This window comes from Stegastes partitus, unplaced genomic scaffold (assembly GCF_000690725.1).
Source record: "Stegastes partitus isolate 25-593 unplaced genomic scaffold, Stegastes_partitus-1.0.2 Scaffold1508, whole genome shotgun sequence".
NCBI lineage: Eukaryota > Metazoa > Chordata > Actinopteri > Pomacentridae > Stegastes > Stegastes partitus.
Window position 1 is genome coordinate 53,938 of NW_007579239.1, and position 20,929 is coordinate 74,866.

The 20,929-nt window shown below is 40.6% G+C and overlaps 1 protein-coding gene across 2 annotated transcripts in view; it reads right to left on the minus strand.

Annotated features, from left to right (window-relative positions):
- Positions 1–681: 681 nt before the first annotated feature.
- The window catches only part of LOC103370984 (nck-associated protein 5-like), a 78,422-nt gene continuing 58,174 nt past the window's right edge, over positions 682–20,929 (minus strand). The window contains exons 8-14 of one of the 2 annotated variants that reach the window (XM_008300186.1): positions 16,888–17,067; positions 13,850–16,776; positions 13,384–13,498; positions 12,009–12,084; positions 5,877–6,263; positions 2,781–2,876; positions 682–1,358 (exon numbers count right to left, since the gene is read on the minus strand). In XM_008300186.1, coding sequence (XP_008298408.1) covers positions 1,357–1,358; positions 2,781–2,876; positions 5,877–6,263; positions 12,009–12,084; positions 13,384–13,498; positions 13,850–16,776; positions 16,888–17,067 — 3,783 coding nt within the window. In that variant the 3' untranslated portion in view covers positions 682–1,356. The remainder of the gene's footprint in view (positions 1,359–2,780; positions 2,877–5,876; positions 6,264–12,008; positions 12,085–13,383; positions 13,499–13,849; positions 16,777–16,887; positions 17,068–20,929) is intronic. The other variant, XM_008300187.1, reaches the window with a different exon arrangement.

Genomic DNA, 20,929 nt, shown 5'->3' on the forward strand with positions numbered 1-20,929 from the left:
ATAGTTGTACGCAACAAAATTTAGCAACGGACCTTTATTTCTTGAACTGTATTTCAGTTCTGTTAAAAATCACCTGTATTGGTTTCGATGCAGTGAATTGTGTTTTTCTCTTGTGACTGCATGACTTGTCCGTTTTAATTTGACGTCCTTGTCAAGCACTTTGTAACTTAGATTTCAAGAAGAGCTCTTGGAATAATGGTTGTTATTACACTGGTCTACACCCATTTTGGTGTAAAAATTTTTGGAGCTGATTTTGGACAATTGCAATGCGCTGAATCCAAATATTACATTGGTTTTGCTCAATGAGGTCAAAATTTTGATTTGATGAAACATGCAATTTACTTGTATTTACCTTACAAATGTATACGCTCATCAACGTTTGGATCATTTAGCTTATGAAAAGGATTAGAAAATGACATTTTTCCTCTAAAAATTACTTTCAGATGAGAAATACTAGATTAAATCAATCGCTAATGTCAAAAAATCTAATCGATTTAGTGGTAAAATCAATTTTTTAAAATCAAGTTGCCATAAAAACCTGACCTGACACAGAAAAGTAGATGTCATTTTTGGATTCAGATTTGCAAAAATGTCCTAAATCAGTTTAAAAAAATCCTAGACACCTTCAAAAAAGTATTTTGTTGTAACCCAATGTAATTATAATTATTGTTAGAATTGCAACAACATTACTACACTAGTCACTGATTGTTTAGGTGACAGTACATCTATTTATCTGAGTATAATTTATTCTGTGATTGCAGCTCTGACCATAAACACTGACAACTGTCCTGTCCTGCTTTGATTTTGTAGTTTGGCTGCAATTAGCTTAACAAGTGAAGCTTGATATGATGACTACGTGAAAATAGAGTTGCTGGTCACTAAGGGGACCCACTGTGTTAGATAATATCAGATGTGTTTGAATTACATGGAGCTCTTACGGTGCTATGATAGCCTGTCAAAATATTTTAAAAATGTGTTACATGTATGTTTTGTACAACTGTTGGTTGTAAAAATGAACCACGTCTGTGTATGTTCGGGGGACACAGCAGAATTGTAGATTTCGAAATTCAATCAGCAGCTCAGGGCTGATGCCAGCGAGGTGCAGACCTCCAAAATGGCTGCCAGAAGGTTTGTTGCTACACCTGAAAGGCTTCTCAGTATCTTAACACAACACTGAGCACAGGTGGAAGCCTAAAATGCCAAGCTCACTCGTTGTCCAGTTCTGAGTGTTTCATCCCGATACAAAGACACAGTGTCCAAGCTGTGGGATTTAGGGATCCTCCATGTGTGGCAGAGCGATAAATCCAACCGATTGCTTGATTCCTTGCTTCAGCTCGACTCATTCAGCTTCAGAAACTCTGAAATGGAAGAAAAGAGTGAGATCCTGCGGCAGTGTGCTACACAAACAATATCCAAAATGAGACATCAGTAAAAAGAAAAGCAGGACACACTGGTAGAAATGGCTTTACATGCTACAATATTTAGAACGTGGCTTTTGAAGGTGATGAACTACCTTCCAGACTGGGCTTTCTCTGGTTAAGCAATGCGTTGTGTGTATGTTAAATATTGCACGTAAACAAAAGGAGGTCAGCAGCTCTTTCCACTGATTACTGCGCACCCTGTATGGTACATTACATGGGGAGGAACTGTGGTTTAAATGCAAATAGGAGGACAATTTGTGGTTTGATTGCATCAGGAGACGATACTACAGCAACAAGCTTCGCTGCATCTTGATGTGAAGCTGTATCACTTTCCCACATAAGTCAACTGTCCAAGTTAAACTGACGCTCGGCCTGATTCATGCAACACATGAGGTCGCCGCAAGAATACCGGAAACGGGTTGTAAAGAGTATTAAACATTTATATGAATGTATTTTTGTATAAATAAAAAGGAAGTCATGAATTTTTAAGTGCATTTTGAATGTGTTGCGATGGCTCATAACCTGTCGCTATTTCTTCAACCCACAGGCACATCTTACAACACACACACACACACACACACACACACACACACACACACACGTTGCAAATGCCAGCGTTAATGTACTGTAGTAAGATGCAAATGATGTTTGGGAAACTTGCTAGTCATGTGTGTATGTTGCCACCATTAACTTTGCTTTCTGCTCAGTGGGGATGGAAATGGCTTTTAAAGTAAATTGTAGTTTTAAGGCAAAATCTAAAAATTGTTTTACAACGTGAAAATTATCACACCAGCTATATAGCTGCCAGCTACAGCGACACTTTTGAAAGGTAAAGTTTAAATACGTCTGGCAAGACTCCTGTCCAGTCCAACTGTCTGCTTTAGTTTCATCTTGCCAATTTTGCTCTTCAGTGTCCAAAAAGAGTACGAGCATGTTTTTTTTTCACATTTGGAAAAAACTGCGACCTTGATTTTAGTTCCTAAAAATCCCTGTAAGTTTTCAAGTTGTCATGTTAATTTGAACACAGTATCATTTAAAAATGTGCAAAGCTGCCACTCCCCTTCAAAACCCATCTGTCTGAATGGCTCAGCAGACTTTTGTAAATTAATTTAGTCGGGCTTTTAGGTAAGCTGAGTCACTGACTTCTAGAGTGACCTCGAAATAATTTCTGCAGTGCTTTTACTATTCTGGCAAGAAGGGTTTCTGTATGTGAGCCTAAATCATAGTTCGCCCATGAAAATATGAAAGCTGGAAAAACAAACTGATTGGGGAAAAAGTGGGCACAGAACATAACTTCGTTTTTGGCCTAAAGTTTTCCCAATTGTGTCACTTAAATTAATCTGTTCCATGGCGTCTTACAGTTGGCAAGCTGAAGTCTCGTCTGTTCTTTCTGTTGGCTCGGAGTGGCTCGTGTTTTCGATTTGATATAGGTCAACTTCTTTGGTTCCATTCCACCTGGAAAAAGTACAAAATGAAACTCATTTTTTGAGGTTTACTGTGCAACCAGACTTCTCTCTGCTGTCAAGAAGAGGACTCAAACGTGAAGTTGGGAGAACTGCGTGACACCGACAGGCTGACATTTGACGTCTTCAAGCAGAGCCGGATTATCGTTCTGAATTCAAAGTGGCGGCAGATCTAAGTGACACTAAAGGAGCCCGAGCTGACATCTGGAAAGATGACACATTTATAGTTCTGACAACCACCTCGCCAATGAAGACAAGTGTTTAGTTTTTCAGATAAGTAGTGACAGTTTGGGATTCTTAAATTAAACAGACAGAAGGACAGCACTGACTGTTTGTGATGTCCCTCAGAGACAAACATTTAAATATGCATTTCACCAAAAAACTAACCCTACAAACGTAGAATTACAAGAATCTATCTATCTATCTATCTATCTATCTATCTATCTATCTATCTATCTATCTATCTATCTATCTATCTATCTATCTATCTATCTATCTATTTTCATTTGTTACTTAACAATTTGTGGTACTTTTCTTTCCTAAAACCCAAAGTGCAGAAAATTGGGTAATTGCTATGGTGGTCCACAGTGCAAAATGTATTAGTTTCACCAAAAAAGTTGTAAAATTTAAACTTTGTGGTTACTATTTAGCCCAAATTACTATCTTTTCCTACACTAAGCAAAGTAGTTCTGCTGTCTAAGTTTACCCAAATGGTTTTCATAACATATACACATAATAACTAAAAACAGTGGTCTAAGACAGAGACAGAAAATAAATGAACACACTAATTGAAAATGACTTAAAACAGAAACTGAAAACAGAAACTGAAAACAGTGACCAAAAACAGCAAATGAAAACCAAAACAGGAAGTGAAAATGACTCAAAAAAGTGACTAAAACTGACTGAAAACAGTGAGTGAAGACACAACAAAATGTAAAAACAACACAAAAACACAAAGAACTCAGGTCCAGCCTCCAGTTGGGGTGAATGTCCTGTGATTTACGCCACCTCCACCCTCCCAGCACCACTCTGCAGACTTTGTTGCTGTCTTTATGTGCTTTATGTGTTGTGAACGTAATAGAAAAGAAAAGGCCAGAATGTTGGGATTTTACAGTTTTACTGAGAGACTAGTATATTATGTGCTGTGGACTATTATACATTTTAATGCGCTACTGTGCTGCAATGCAACGCTATAAATGTGGAGAGACTGACTGAAAATGTTTTTTAAATGATACTGTGTCTCCTCCCTCCTTCACCACGTATCCAACAGCAGGACGTTCACTGTTCTAAGAGAGGAGAGAATATAACCTGACTCCTACTCCTCATGTGAGTTCTTTCTCTGGAACTGAAACATATTCAGAAATAAGAACAAATAAAGCATAAATCTGAACTGTTTGCTCGTCCAAGTGTGTAAGTTAAGTCACTGTCATTAACACTGTCAGTGAACCGCCTTCACCTGATAAAATCCACCAGCAACAGCTGTCGTCTCCGCTGTCAAAATCAACAGTTACTCCCCAGAAATGTCCGCCTGCTTTCATCTGTGTCTGTCTGAAATAGAGAACCTGACTACCTGAGTGATTTCTTCAACGCACGCTGTGTGATTAGCATACTGAGCAAAACATGTCGACAGTGTGCCTTCCTACATGAAAGCTATCAGTGCCGTGATAAAGGCTCCGGTTGTTGTAATGACACACCGTGATTGCGTCTGCTTTCTGTAGTCCATTGTTGCTGTTCTCATACAAAGCTATGTATTGAATTTTGCTTCCTCAATTTCGCCGTGGAGAACACGTGGATGAACGTTGAGTGGGTCTTCGGGAAATACATTTCCTCGTGTAAGAGCGTGCTGAGTGCTCCTTCCAGCAGATAAAGAATAATGAATGAATTGCTCCAGTAATATTAACACTGGATGGGTCTTTTGTAAAGGAACTGAGTCATAAATATCATGAATGAAGACTGTATGTTTCTTTTTTTTTTTACAATAGCCTATACAGAAAGATCCCTTTTATCATAAAGCCTACTTACATGCAAAATGAAATTCGAAAAGTAGTACATATACTTCCTGTCAAATCCAGACAAAAGGACCTTTGGCGTATTAACATGATACTTATTTCTTACAAAACCTTTAAGATAAGGTGAAGAAGGCTAGTTTCTGGAATACTCATACCAGCAAACCTCCCGGAAGAGTAACAAAGGTTCAGTGTAAGTGTTGTAAGTGAGGGGGTTTGAGTCAAAGTGGGTCAAACCACATTTACTAGTTTCTGAAAAAAAAGGGGTCGAAATTTTGTATTGCTAAAAAAAAACAACAAAACAAAAAACAGTCATATGCATCCAAAGATATTTCAACACTGTCCAGAGATAGAAACAGCTACTTTGTGATGACTTATTTAGGTTTTAATTTTGCCTTTCCTTTTGCTGGGTGCCAAAGCGGGCCATACCACATTTTGCACTTTTTGAGAAAAAAACGATTCAAGGTTTGTCTTGCTAAACAGCATGGAAGAGTTTACATCATAAGGAACTAGAGGTACGTTTGAGGACCATGGGGTAGAAACAGATGCTTGATGGTGGTTAATTAAGTTTTTATTTTACCTACGAGTTGAGTTTTCACGACACTTGAGGTCGCACTGTCCACCATCTTGAATCGTAAACCCGTCCACCTACCCGCGATATGATGATCAGCGATTCTTGTGGCTTGGTCCTGTTTGCCACTAAATTTTCAAAACCATTATGGACCAAACTTCAAAGTCTCATTGTGACATTACTAGTGGGCTGTTGGTTGGACCACTTTGCCACGAACTAGTAGACCACAAACACTTATCAAAAAAACATAAAACTCAACTTTGGATTTTTTGTGATTTGGCCCGCATTGGCACTGAACCCCTCAAGTGTTTTTGCTTGAGTCCACACTGCTAAGAGGAAAAAACAACCCAACTAGCATCATCTTTACTGCAGCACTCCAAAGGTCAGAGCTGGAACTTTTGTCACTTTACTGTACCTGGTGGTGGTCTGGGTAGCCTGCTCTGCGTATCACACACACTGGCAGAGGTCATAATGGGTTCAGACGGGGGTTGGATGGGCTGGAGGAAGGCCACAGTGGGGAAAGGCACTGACTGGATATGGGTCATGGAGGAGTCGGACAGGGAGTTCGGCACCCCCGCATGGCTGCTGTCCTTAAAGCTGGAGGGGATTCTCCACCGGGGTAATGGGGAAGGAGACACATCCTCGCTGGAGGAGCCGGGGACACTGGGAGGACTGAGGGACTGTTCTGGGGTTGATGAGGATTTGGGGAGGAAGTGCAGGATGGAGGAGAAGAAGGAACAGGATTCAGGAAGGGGGATGGTCCCGATCCCACTGTCCAACGTTCGCATCTTGCAGCCGGAGCCTGCGGCACAAGGAGAACAGCTGAAGTGGCTCAGGACAGAGGGGGAAAGAAAGGGAGCACAATCGGAATGACACAACAGGGCAACGATGGTTGAAGTGGCGCTACGGTAACCTTTGAAATATGCGTACTGTACATTCACATAATCACTGATTGGCCCGATGTTCATCATCTGTCCTGTAGCTAACTGTGACTCTCCAAAGAAAATCTGTAGAAAACTGTGTCACTTAATAAAATCTTTCTCATTAAGTTGTAGAAATGATAACTGATGCTGTGGATCAGTAAAATAACCTTCACTGGCCACTGAGGCCAGCTTTATCAATCAATAATAATGGATCTTCTCGGCAGAATCGTATAATTGTTTCCCCCGTGTCTCCTTGTTATTCCTGCCACGTTATCCCGACTGTTTGTTTGAGCGTCTAAGCTGCTGATCCTGGTGTTTTGGTCATTTAAAAGCAGACGTGCAACAGATGGCTAGTCTGTTGTTTTCTATCCAATCTTTCACCATCTTATTTGGCGACGGCTTTCTCTTAAAAGCCGAGTCGAAAAATGGTTCTTCAGTACAATCCAATTATATATAGGCAGGGTAACGATTTCTTTGCTAATTACACCACAGCGCTTCTACAGTGAATGACTCGGCCAACGCAAATCAAGCCCACTTGAACCACTGCTTGGTATTACAGATGTTGTTTAATGGGTGTGTGACTGCTTGCATGCATTGGTCACATAGTGGATATGAAATGCACGTAATGGCACATGACATGAAATCCAAATACACCGCAAACGTGTGTATTTTACCTGCAATACCGCAAGCATAACTGTCAAACACACGCAGTTATGGTGTTTGTCCTGTTGCTAAAACATTAAAAGATGCGGAATTGGCAGTCTGACATCCAGAATTATGCATTAGATCAGAGTTGCTTTGTACATTTTAAATATGGAGGATTTGTATCATCTACATGAATGTTCAGCCACATTTCCATCAGAGAATCATTAGTGTTTCAAAACAAATCTTCCAGTACATTACAGGAACCCCAAAAACAAAAATATATCACATTAGACATCCATTCCACAAAATGAGAAGAGATTTCCTCAAGCTGTTGTCATGCAGGCTCTTCTTTTTTATTATGTAGCCTTTAGGAAGAACCTGTAGGCAGCCACACACTGGAACTAAGGCAACAGCTGCTCCCCCTTTATTAATTAAGACATGCACGCATGAGACACCGAAACCCTCTTCTGGGGTTCTACAAGCTCATTTTATTCACTTTTTTCTGCTCCTGATTTTAAGCTAGAGTGCTTAGATTAACTGAGCTTCTCAAATTGTCACATTACAAGTCATGCAATGCCAAAAACAGTCAATAGTATACAGGGTAAAGATAAAAAAATACTACAGATAAATATGAAGCTGCATCATATTTAAAGTTCACTCTATTCAGCACAGAAAGCATCGCACTAGTGTGTAATGGTCTTATTAGGAGTTATGGCCTCAGCCTGGCATCTCCACTAACACCCATTACTGTTATCTCCCGCAGCGTTCTAGAATTAAAAATGACCTTTAAGTATCTGACACTGACTCGGTCAAATCGCTATTTGTCCTGTGGTTAACAAAAACAAACGGCTGAATTGTGGAGCCGCGTAACAGATATATTATTGATTAGTTTGGTCCTAAGTTGGACTTTAACGAGAGGTGCTGCGACACAGTCCTCCCTGGAAAGACAGAATCACAGAGGAGGAGAAAGTGATTGGTCTCAACGAGCCCGTAACATGGACGGTGAGGTTGTTGTCCTCCTCACACGCGCGCCGTGTTGTGCCAAGCTCAGTCAATAACAGCTTGACGTCGCAAGAAAACACTGCAGCAGTAAACGTCTGATGTGTGCATTTAAAGCGGCATCGCGTATGAGAGAGAATAATAGGACAGACTTGTTGCGTAGTTGGTTGTCTTTAACAAGACAGGATTTAATTAAGGGCATAAATTTAACAAATCCACGCTCACGTCTTCATAGGTCACAACGCTGCGATGAGCTCAAAGGGCACCTCGTTCGTGAATCTCAGCTTGCATTTGAAAACAAAGGAGACAATCTTACTTGTCAGCCGCGAGTACAAAGGTGACCAAGTCAGAGACATGTTTCTACATATTAGCCAGACACCAAGAAAAATATCCCTGCAGCTCAGTAAAAAAAAATGCACAAACAAAGCCTGGAGGGGAGAATATCTCTCCAGTGAAGCTGTCGTCAGTGTTCAGTGATGAGAAAACACATCAGTCCGTCTGAAATCACAAACATCACCCCATTCTGAATAATTAATTCTTAGCATTATCACTAAAATCCCCTCAAATCTATTTTCTCCAGCTTTAGGCGTAACTGCACTGATTGTTTGCTGGGCTGCCAAAATGCAGGTGACCTACAACTCTGTGCTCGAAAACACGACGCTGTGTAGACTTGCATAGACACTACGGCTGAAAGTTTACGGGAAGAAAGTCTAATGGTGATTTTTCCGACCGATATTGCGCTTTAATTTGCGACAGAATTATTTTATTTCAGGCTCCAGTTCAATATTTGCTGTATTTAAAACATGTGATGGACCGTTATCACATGAGACGCCATCAGATGTGCGACTGTCACACCGTTAGCTGGTATAATCACTGACACGGCAGTTTAAAGCCCAGTATGAGCTGTAATAAATAAAGAGGTCATGCCTGAACCACACAGTGTACATTAATCGATGGGCACGCACAACCCCTAAAAGTGTCAGTTTTCTCCAGTTAAATAAAGCTGAATTACGGCGTTATTTCAATTTATTTAATAGCCACATCTTGCGTATCCTCAACTGCGACTTGCTAATTGTATTGTTTCAAATTGCAATTTTAATTTGAAATCAATGAATTACTCAGCCTTAAAAGACACTGAAGCTGCTGTCAGTGCTCTACGAGAATAAAAGAAAAAACCAGCAGCTTGCAGTGGTGTCATTATTTGATTGGATATAGGCAACAGAGTGCAGGACTTTTACATCTAAATCAATGCTTTTCTACATTCCAGCCCTTTCAAAATGAGCTCACGTGACACTGATTAAGCCTGTCAAGACACCAGCAAATTACATTCAGCATTAAGAAACAGGATTAAAAAATAAAGTGACTGACGGCGACTAGTTTGTGTAATTACTGCCACTGCCAGAGGGTGGAGACAAACATTTCACACTGCAGGTTTAACTTTCTTTTAGCTTTCTAACAGTTTTTCCTCTCAAAGCAGCGCACAAGACGTGTAAGTTAAACAGGAGAGTGTCTTGTAAAAGTTAAAAAAAACATGGAGCTCTGTTTTAGTTTAACTTTACGATAAGACATTTAATTTAACGAGACATAACTAATCAGACAACAGTTAAGACTGCTGACTTAAAATGCCAGAAAAGTACTGCGCAGACCTGCCAACCTGTTTTTAGTTTTGTTTGCGCCGTGCACGTTTTTGTTTGTCTTTTTATGCATTAAGTTGAAAACTGCAACTCTACATCAGGCCCAACAAGTTTGTGCCAAGCCTGGATAGTATAATTCAGCTCACAGCTGAAGGCAAAGTTAATTCACTCAGTAGTGGCCTGAATGATCGTGCTTAGCTGGTGCAGTGCTGAAATTTTAATGAGGTGATTAACCCCCGAGGGCAGGCGTCCGTCCGTATCAAACATGCTTGATATTTGCAGCGGCTTGCCGATGGTGTCACTCTGGCCACTGAAATTTCAGCAGGGTCTGTCACCACTCCTCCACCTGGGCGATGTGAAAAGTTTAATAAGCGGCTGTTTTTAATTTAGGAAGTGACCACTATGAAGTAAGTACCAACCAAGTAAAGTTTTATTTCTCGTCCACTTTCACCTTTCCACTCTCTGTTTCTGTCTTCCTCTCGCTCTCTTTTTTAAAAATCAGATTGCCACCTCTGGTTTCAGCTCAATAGCAAGTGTCAAGCCAGAATTTAGATGGTGCTTAAAAATGCTAATGTGTCTGGCTTGGTGGAAGCGAGAGATTATATCTGCACCAAAATGCCACTGAGTGAGAAGCCCAACAGACCAAAGCTAGTGGAGCTACAGTGTTCTGGCATATTCTCAACACTTTCTGGGCCAAAAATTTAGACAAAATCCAAAACAGGCAGGTGGAAACGAAGCATAAATTCATTTTATAATCAGAACTGGACACTCAATTCTGATCTGAACACACCTGATGAGCAACAGTGCTCAAGAAGTACTATCTGTATTTGGCAACAATGTTTAAAATTGTTTTTTTTATGGTTTTCTTTGCAACCTTTATTTGACAACTGACAGCAAAGACGCAATCAAGAAAAGACATTGACAAGTATTTCTTCATCTGGGATGGCTGTACTTGCACAATAGGCTTCTATATCTTCAGCAGGTATCAGGTAGACATTAACTATGCTGAGTACAACTAAAGCTGATGGTTATGTAGCTGTGTAAGTATTAAGTTTAAAAACACATTTCTGTAAAACTTTAAATTTTGATCTGTTGGTGAGTGAAAATTCAAAGAATCAAAGTCAGCACAATTTATTATAGTGGCTATATAAATGTTTCATGGCGATCTGTCAAATAGCTGTTTTTAAATTAAAAAAAAACAAAAAAGATAACCTGCTGGAAAAGTCTTCTACTTTCCAAAATCATTTCAATAGATCGTCTAGGCATTATTATTATTGGCCAGAGCCAGGAACTCTCCATGTTCAACCTCTTTCAGGAATGTTTTCAGGGGAGGAAAAAAAGTCGGAAAACACAAATGCTGACTGGTTAAGAGAGGACGACAAGCAACAGCAGTGGAAAGTGATCTTCTGGTGGCGCTCAAGGTAAAGTCTGGGGATCACCAAAGTCAGTAGGAGTCATCGCCTGTGCACCATGAACAGCTGTACAACAAATTAATGGCAAGCTCCACAATAATTCGTCAGATATTTCAGTCAAGGCGTGCTCAATTGACGAACCAGCCAACATTGCCATCGCAGAACAATGCCAGTTGGAAAAAATGCTATATTTAATATGAAATATTTAAGAAAAGCTATCAGTCAAGCAGCAATAGCAGCATTGTTTGTCCAACTGTGTGCCGCTAGGGTTGAATTTTTAGGCCCTCTGAAGAGCACAACTCCATCTTCACTCCATCTTTACACTGTGTTTGTAAGAAGAGAGCTGTCCAGACATAGTGTTGGCCACAGAAAGACAACTAAAGTCATTTATGAGTTCACTACTTCTACTAAACACGGTCAGGAGGAAGCGTAGGTCCCCAGATGGGTGAACAGGTTTATCCAATTTTGGATGAGCCTGTGCATGCAAATTTTCAGTGCATGAATCTGTGAAGATGAGTGGTCAAGCCCGCATACAATATCCACATTAAAGACTGTGGTGAAATGGTTCCTATTTGCTCCATTTCAAACTGCCACCAGAAACAATAAAGAAATGCAGAGGCAGAACAAATAAAAGTGAACATAAATATGGTGGAGAAAAACAAAGACTGACAATATTTGTCACTTTGCATGTCCGTCGACTGCGCATAGCACATTCATCACGTTCAGGACTTACACATATCTTTCATATTTGGTCTTCACTTCTGTCTGCAAACTGCAAAATGGCAAGCACAGATAAAACCTTAATGCTATCATGCTTACAAGGACACAGCTGTCATTGCTACTACGATAGCTTATTTAAGTGTTACAGGCACCATGTTTAAGAGGGGTCCATTACTATTTGACTGTGACACAACAGAAATAGAAAAACTCTGACCTATTACGGCGTCTTGAGTGGGGCTCTTCACTGTGGATCCGTTTTCACTATCAGCTCTTCGGTTCATCATCTGCATCTTTGTATTTTTTTTGGAAAGGACAAAAAAGAAGTTAACATAATATTCCTTCATCCTATTCATGTGCAAATTGTTTGGTTCTTGCCTTATCATACTGTAGGTACTAATCCTTGTGGCACTAAACACCTGACCTTCACAATGAGAATCAAAATGTGACTAATACATGAATGTTTGGCCTCTAAGCTTATTTTCCTCCTATGTTCTCTCCACTGACGTCGTTAACAACCTGTCTTGTGAATGTTGTGTGGCACTGAGACATGCTCCACACGTTCTTGAGAATTTGAAAGTAGGAGGAAGGTTGCCAGGTCAAATGAATAAGATTGCTCATTTCAATACAACACAACGATCTGCTGCGAAATACTGGGTCCTGGCATTCATGTGAATGTTGTTTTGACATGTACCACCCACCTAAACATTGCTGCAGACTAAGAACACTCAGTGGAAAGGCATCCCCTAATGGCAGTGGCATTCCCCAGCAGGACAATGCGCCGCTCTGCAAAAATTGCTGAGGAATGGCTTGAGGAACAAAGAAGCCACATTGTTGGAATAGTCTGATGCTAGCAGGATTTCAATCCAGTTGATTATTGTGGGGTGCTTTGGAACATGCCATGGAGGCCTCAACCAGCACTGAAGCCAACATCCCAGTGCCAGACACACCAGGACAATGTAAGACACCCTGTATTCATACCCTAATGGATCATAATTGTTTGGGTGGCACAAGGGGGACAATATTTGGAAAGTGGTTTTTATGTTGTGTCTGATCATGTATGTAGACTATTTCACAGGGTTTGAACTTTAAATAATGATAAAATAAACTACAGTCTACCTGTAGTTTAACTGACTGGTATAAAAGACACTCTTATTAGCTTCTGGGTAGTTTTAAAGACTTGACATAATAACTGTGTGATGCACACTTTAGACTGCTATGGTAAGATTCTGGACACAAAAGCAAATGTGAAAGTCTTCAAACAATGATTAGTAATAAAAGATGAGATGATGAAACTGTGTGTAAGTGTGAGTTTGAGGCACAGTTGGTAGAATTAGCTCACAATGTTTTGCAACCTCATCCAGCAAGACTCTGCAGCAATCACATAAATGCAAGCACACATTCCTGGTGGATTACTTTGTCATTACTGTGCAGTAAAATCAAAACAACTGACTGCCGTTTCCGTTCCATTTATGCTCACATTTACAAGGTGTTTTCCTGGTGCAGCTTTTGTGACGTAATGAGTAGAAGTAAAACTGACTGTATATCAATAAAACACCTTCCTGCTGGTTGATGGTTGATGGTGTATTTACCTTGGGGTCCCCGATGATGTCAGTATGTCCTTGTATCTCACTCAGGGACATTCCTGGGCAGGGCATTGAAATGCATGCCCGCACCGCATCATGAGACTCTCTTCTCCCCACAGAGCTAAAAGAAAACAGTTTGTCAAGAAGGCGCTACATACTGAGATCCTCTGATATTGACTCAAAATGCCCAGGGTGATTCGGCTGATAAATTACCCTCCTATCTATTGAAACCTGGCTGTGATCCTCTGTGCAAAATGTGTCTGCACAGGTCTCAGGGCTAAGGAGACTGATAAATGTGTCTGAGACAATTTAATAAAAAATTAACCATGTCATCTGAGACCGGAAAACTCTATAAATCCACTGTTTGAAGCCGGAGCTGTGAATGGCAGTAAAGACCTCAAAACTACAGTTATTAAGTTAAGCGCAACAGAGTTAAAGATGGCATTCATTACTGATTTATTGAATTTCTTACCTATCTTTTCCATCACTTTTTCTTCTGTCTCTCTTTTTGTCAGACTTGGTTTGCTTTCCACTCAGCAGTGATGTAATCTTTTGCTCCCTCTTGTCTTCCTTTACTTTTGGCGGATCGGTCTTCTTGCTGCTCGGGGCAGGAAGCTTACTCTTCCGAAAACCAAACCAATTTGCTAAACTCGAGCCAGATTTTTGCTTCACTTCAACGCTTCTCTCCTGTTCCTGAGACTTATGCAGGTTCTCCTCTATGCCAAGCATCACTTTTTCTTCAATTGTAGTTATAGTACTTTGTCTCTCTGGTTCTTCAGAAACTGGCTCCCCGAAAGCGCTTGAAAACTGCTGCTCAATCTGAAGGCGTCTGGCTTGCTCTCTCTGGAGTTTAAGACTTTGAAGTCTTTCACTTGAGGATCCCAAATGGGAGGGAACTGCCAGTCCCTCTTCAATCAAGAAGTTGTTCAAAAGGGATCGATTCATCGGACAGTGGTAGCTACTGGAGCAACTCATACTTCCTGGTAGGACATCACCGAGAGAGTTCAAGGAGCTCCCTGAGTGTGTTTTGATCTGAGTGCGGACTTTTCCAGATCTGTTGAAGCTTGGTCTGTCCATGTAACGCGCACCAAAGCTTTGACTGCGAGCCTTGGCCCCATTCATGCCCAGGACTGGTTTAAGAGGAGGTCTGGTTGACACAGACACAGATCGTTTGAACAGCCAACCTTCCTCGTCGAATCCCCAGTCTAACATCACACCGCTATCTGACGCAACAGGCTGAACAGACGGCTCAGAATCTAGTGAGTTACAGCGAGTCTCAATCTTCCTGCGACCTTTGTCATGTGCACCACATTCATGTATCATATGCGGATCACATGTAAAAGTTTGAAAGGTTTGGACACTTCTTGCAGTATCCTCTTTGTTTTGTCTTCCAAAAATGAGGAAAGTATTTGTTTCTTGTCCAGCGATTGCCTCATGAGATTTAGCATTCACGGGAAGAGTCCTTTTTACAGCTCTTGAGGTGGAAGACTGGGGATTATTGGCAATCCCATGGTAGTAAACATTAGAATATGCCGGAGGCAAGACTTCTGAAAGTTTTGGCTCACTAATGCTCTGTTGGGATCTTTGCAAGATGCTCTGACTTGGCAATATAGAAGGAGCACCATTTTCATTATAGCATATGGCAGCCTGCCTGTCTACAGATAACTGGGCTGACTCTGAAGCTTGTGATTCTTGAATTGGGACAGGTGGTATCTTAGATGATTGGGTATGGTAGATTTTGGCAGGAGTGTCTTTCAGTGATTTCCCTTCAGCAGCAACTTGAGAGGCTGCATGTTGACAGTCTTTTGTGGCGTTGGATTGTTGAGGCTGTAAAGAAAGCTGATTTGATTGCGTCTTGTTAGTGCTTGATGTTATCTTCCCAGTCGTAGAGCTTTGAGCCTGACTTGCTGATTTTTGATCTTTTGTTAAACTGTCACAACTAGGTCTAAGCAGAAGAGAAGCACTTCGACCTGGGGGTAGCGGTGGGGATGGAGACCTGTGTTCTGAATGGGAAGCATCACAGTGCTGGTCCTGGCGTCGTTGTTTTCGTGGAGAGCAGGGTAAGTTGTCATAGATGCTCTCTTCCACAGAGTCACTGCTTGATTGTACTCTAGTGATAGGCAAAGACGATTTTGTTGGACTCTTTGAGGATTCATTGATCCCTGTCGACTTAAATGTCTTTGAATGTTTCACAGGGGAAGCAAGTGGAGAGCGCTGTGGCACGCTCTCAAGAGACTTGGAACTTGTTGATATTTCAGTTTCCTCCTCCGCCTCAGCCTTAGATAATGTGCCCTTGCTTGACCCATGTGGTTTGCTGGGATTTGTCCTCTTACTTGGGACACTTTGCCCTGTAGGGTTCGGGTTTGACTGCCCTTTTGACCTGTGGCCCTTGATAAGCTTTTGGTGTAGAGGAGAATGTGTATGCTTCGGTTGTTCTTGTCCTCCATCTGCACTCTTGCTCCGCAGAATGAAAGCTTTCCTTGCTGAGTCACAAAGCTGGGATTTCGGTTTCCTCTGTGGAGAATCTGAGATGGTGTACTCCTGACCTTCCCCTCCAGTTTGAATGGCCTGGTCTCTGCAATGAGGAACCTCCATTGAAGAGCTGCGCTGCCTGGCTTCATTCACACAACTGAGAGCTCTTGTTGCAGTATTCTGAAGAGATGAGCTCATGTCACTTGTCCCTGCTTCCACTTGCTTGATGGGAAGTCTACCCTGTTGTCTTTTGACATAATCAAGTCTGGATTTGCGGTCAGTGGACCTTTCCTGGTTATTGTTTCTGTCACTGAACTTTATGCCTTTGTGTTTTTCTAGTGAGTCCTTGTTTATGTCCTCTAGATGTGTAAGGCTATCAGTTGGGCTCACACCAGGTTTTACTGTGGGGCCCTCCAAAAACAAGAAGTTGTCTGTGACAGGTGAGGGGAAAAGACCAGAATTCCCTGACAGTTTCACAGGGTCTTCTTGAACATTTTTGTCAGCATCCCCAGAGACATTGGAGAGTTTGTCCATGAACAGAAGTTCTTTCGTTGGCTTGTCACTGGATTCCCTGTTTGGTAATTTAGGCGAGTCATCATCTGCATCATCTGAGTCGAGGGTGGCAATCCCTGCTTCAGCCTTGAAGGGTTTACTTGCAAGAGCTACTTGCTTGGCTGTAGCCCCCTGCTGGCCACACTTTACACCCAGAGAATATAGAGAATATATGCCCTCATTTGAGGTCATACAATCTTTGCAATGTGGTACAGACGCAAGAGAGGACGCCTCTTTGGAGTTGCACATTTGAAGACGCTTCAGGCCTTTCAAAATGTGGCCTTCCTTCCATCCCAGCTCTGTTTGCTCAGACGGTGCTGAATGATTGCTGGATACTGAACCCGTACTCATCCTTTTGTCCCGGCTTGTGGCACACTGCATTACGAGAGATATTTACGATTAATGAAAGTGCCCGTATACTTTGCTTTGACAACTTCCTTATAAGACAAACAAAAAGAGGAAGCGTGAAAAGCGAATGCCACCTACCTGCTTGGAGAATCCCCGTCCCTCTGCCCAGGTGTGGGAGCCACTGGAGTATTCGCTACAAGCACTGGATAGTGACAGCTCACTGCCACTGCCGCTACCACTGCTGCGTGGGCATGTGAGGCTCAGTAAGCTGGGCCATCTTCCTGGAGGAATACCTGCTTTTCCATTTCTTTGGACCTCCTGGAAAAGAATAAAACAAGCCATCAATCAACAGGAATTAAGGAAATACTACAAAAAGATGAATGCATTAGTAAAAACCTACAATCATCATGAAATCATTGCACTAAATGACAAAACATGTCATTAGAAGTCGTCACCGGCACAGAACTGACAAGAGGAGACATATTTGCATATTGTACAATTAATTTATTTTACACTGACAGATGTTGTAATTACTGCTCACAGTGACACCGGTGAACTCAACGTTTGTTCATCCACCTAATTCCTGACATTATATTCAACGGATTCTCTCTGCAGTCTGAATTATATACACAGCCTATGAGAATGCCCAACGGCTCTCCATTTGTCTCTGTCACAGGTCTCGGAGAATCGATATGCTGGATACATAGCTGTCTCTTTCCATCCAAAGGCTAATTGAGGAGTGGAATGACATTTTCCACTCCAGCAGTTAGATGGCTCCTGTTTTAAAAGGCAGCGTGTTTTCATCTTTGTCTGGTCTTGCAGGTACACCATGAGCTGGGGGAGCTGGCAAGTGAGACATTTGAAAACAATGCCTCTGTTCTGACATGAAGGGAGGCTATTAACTGAGCTGGGAGCCTCTCAGTGTCTCCGCTGTTCATTTATATCTCAAATGGAACTGCGCAATGAATAATGAGCGTTAGGTGATGACGCTCTTGTGTCGGTCACAAGAACTACCGAATGAACCAAAATCAACATAGTGTTGTTTTTTTTTTGACTCAAATCATTCCTGATATCATCATTAACTGTAGAGTCTTTTTTTTTTTTTTTTTTTGACTCAAATCATTCCTGATATCATCATTAACTGTAGAGTCCTTTATTTACATGTTCTAATATGTGAGTTCTGATAATGCCGTGAAACCATGATGTCTGATAGCAGGAAAAAACAGACTTTTGATAAACACTTTGTATAAAATGTTTGTAGCTAATGCAAAACGTTTGTATTAAAGATGAAGTGATACAGACACGCTGCTTTGGAAGGAAATTCCGAAAAGCCTTTACAGAGCATTTACTGAATATTTAATCAGACAGATATTCTGGAGAAGACTCCCAGCTCTATATCTGAAGCAGTAGCTTCTTGAATGATTGGTTTCCTGATAGACAGTAAAGTGCTTTTTATCTTTAAAGATACAGCTAGATCCTTTGAGATTTTGACACAACCATTTTTTTTAATGGTTTGCTGCCGTAAATGGTGCTTAATTCTGAAGGGATCATTTGAGGTAAACGTTGAACCATACACTGAAAAAAGTGAACTTTGTGAGTTGTTGAATTAATTAAAGGCACCTATACTAAACTTAATTAACATGTTTGTGTTGGTGATAAAAACCTAGTCCAAATTAGTTTTTGCCGTATTAATTATACTGTTAAATTAATTCCAACATAACTCAGTTTCGTGGAAAAAGTTGACATAGCTGTTTTAAGTAAATCCAACAAATCATTTTTTCAGTGTGTGGCTCGGTAATGACGCTGATTACTCCACTGACCAGAATGTGGAGGAGGAACTGGTAAAACCAAAACAAGTAAAGAATCAACACCAAGAGTTCAGTATTTTCCGTGCACAAGTTGTCAGTGGAATTTGGAGAACTGGCTTAACATTTCTATACTTGAAATATCAGAATAAGTGGATTTAAAACCCTAACATTGTTATGAGCCTGAAAAGGTTTGCAAAACTATCTCAAGGCAGAAACGATGTAATCTCTCATACATTTATTTGCTGCTACATTATTTAGTTTCACTAATAAATAATCAATTTTTAAAAATACGTCATGAATGCTGTCTCCAGTTCCGCACCTTGTCAACAAAACAGAAGCGCAGGTTAGACAACCAATCTCTACAAACTGCACACTTGCTGTTTCACGTGCAAGTTAAAACACTATAAGAGTTAAAGCTTGTTTATAAATCGCTCAATAATCTCAAGCCAAAACGTAGTTCGGAGCTCCTTGACTGTGTTTCTCTGTTTGAAATTTGCGTCGTAAATAGCGCTGCTTGACGCAGAGCTTATTTCTTACACAAATTAAAACATCTTCCTCTTATTCTGATTATTACACGGAGTAAAAGATGGACTCGGATAATTGGGTCATATTTGATGTTGATTTTTAATCATTTTAATTAAGTGAAAGACATTAAATATAATTAAATGTGTGCTTTAGATGGTTTCTTTATTGCTGGAGACCACTGTTTGATGTTTTCATTTCATGGTTCACAGGTCCACATATTTGTGGAAGGACTTGCGTAGAAAGCCAAGTCTGTCACTCGGCCCTCTGGCACTGTACTCACTGGCACGCCACAGATGCTGTGTGCATCGGTGCCATTTCCAATCAGAGGGACCCAAAGGTGTCAAGTGTTGTGACCCCGTTTAAAATAGCATTGATCGTTCGCAAGGTTGTCATGGACAGCTTCCTCTCAAAGTCATTAGTGTCATCTGTTAGCAATAATTAATGTGAATAGGAAATAATTGCATAGGGGAGCTGGGGACTAAAGTGATTTGGTCCTTCCATTGATATTCACCTATTATTTGATTATCCGTAGCTAGCCTTTATTTCGAGAGCACTGTGGGAGAAGGCCACATTTGACCAAGCTTCCGCGGATTAATCTTGGAACTAATTACAGTCAGCATGTCGAGGGGTATCTCAGATTTGACACAAGTGATACAGTTTGACAAAACCCTCAATCAGAGCAGCACTGTGTTTAAAGTCAAGGGCAAATTCGAGGAGATGTTTTTTTTTTTTTACTTCATGCATTTTGTAAAAATGACTTTCTTTAAATAAAGTTCAGACATTGCTATTTTATTGGGTAAAAGAGGATTATGTCCTTATGACGGTAGCAGCACCAAAGCCAGTCCAAATACTTGTAATGCAGAAAAGTTTGCAAAAGGCTTTTGAAAAGATGAAAGAGGATAAATTATGTCCAAAGGTTGGCAGAATTTTTAGGGATATATTTATATATCTCTATACCTGATACATTTGTATTCTGCAACTTGCTTTCATCACAGAAAGAAATGAGTCACACATACCAAGCGTGTAGCTGTGATATATTTTAAAAGGCAATATTAATATTGACACGTCTTTGTAGTTTTTCTGTTGCTACCACTTAGTCATCCAGATGATCAGAAGGTTCTCTAAATAGAAAGATCACAAGGCCCTTATTCACAAAAGATTTAAGAGCTCAGTACAAGGCTTATTCTACTTAAAAGAACATCTATCTGAAGGCTAAGTGAGTGCATAAATAAATGTATAATGTATCTATAAATACAAGTGCCAAATTGACTTGATTTTGAGTTACGGTTGAGCCAGTTTCTTGTCTGACTGTGTGGAGAACTTTATACTGCAATCATTTGTATGAAACATTTTTCTTCTTCTCTTAATCCTTTTTTGGAAATATTAGTTGAAGTGCCAGTAGTGCATTTAGTCTTTCAGCTGAAACCCAAAACCCACCGGTGGGTTTGAAATCCATAATTACACCATTTATCACGGCACAATCATCAGATCTTCAACGTTCAGACAGTCCACGAATGTAATGTGTAACGTATCGTCAAGAAAAATTACCAAAAGTAAGCTTCAAATGGTGATATTTCTTCAAAATCATCCTATTATATAAGCCTGACATAAAAAATCATCAAAAAACAAAGCAATTGCCCGAACCGGATCCCGTAAGAAGCAAAAAAATAATAATAATCTGTGCTTCTTATCACAATGGAGGAGCCATGTTTAACTCAGCTACAACAAAAATGTGACAACGTTGGTGAACTGCAGGCTGCAGGTGTTTACACAGAGCAGGTAGGAGACAGCAAGAAAGACTTCAATATCACTCAATTAAACGCTCATCAGCAGTAACATAAATGCAG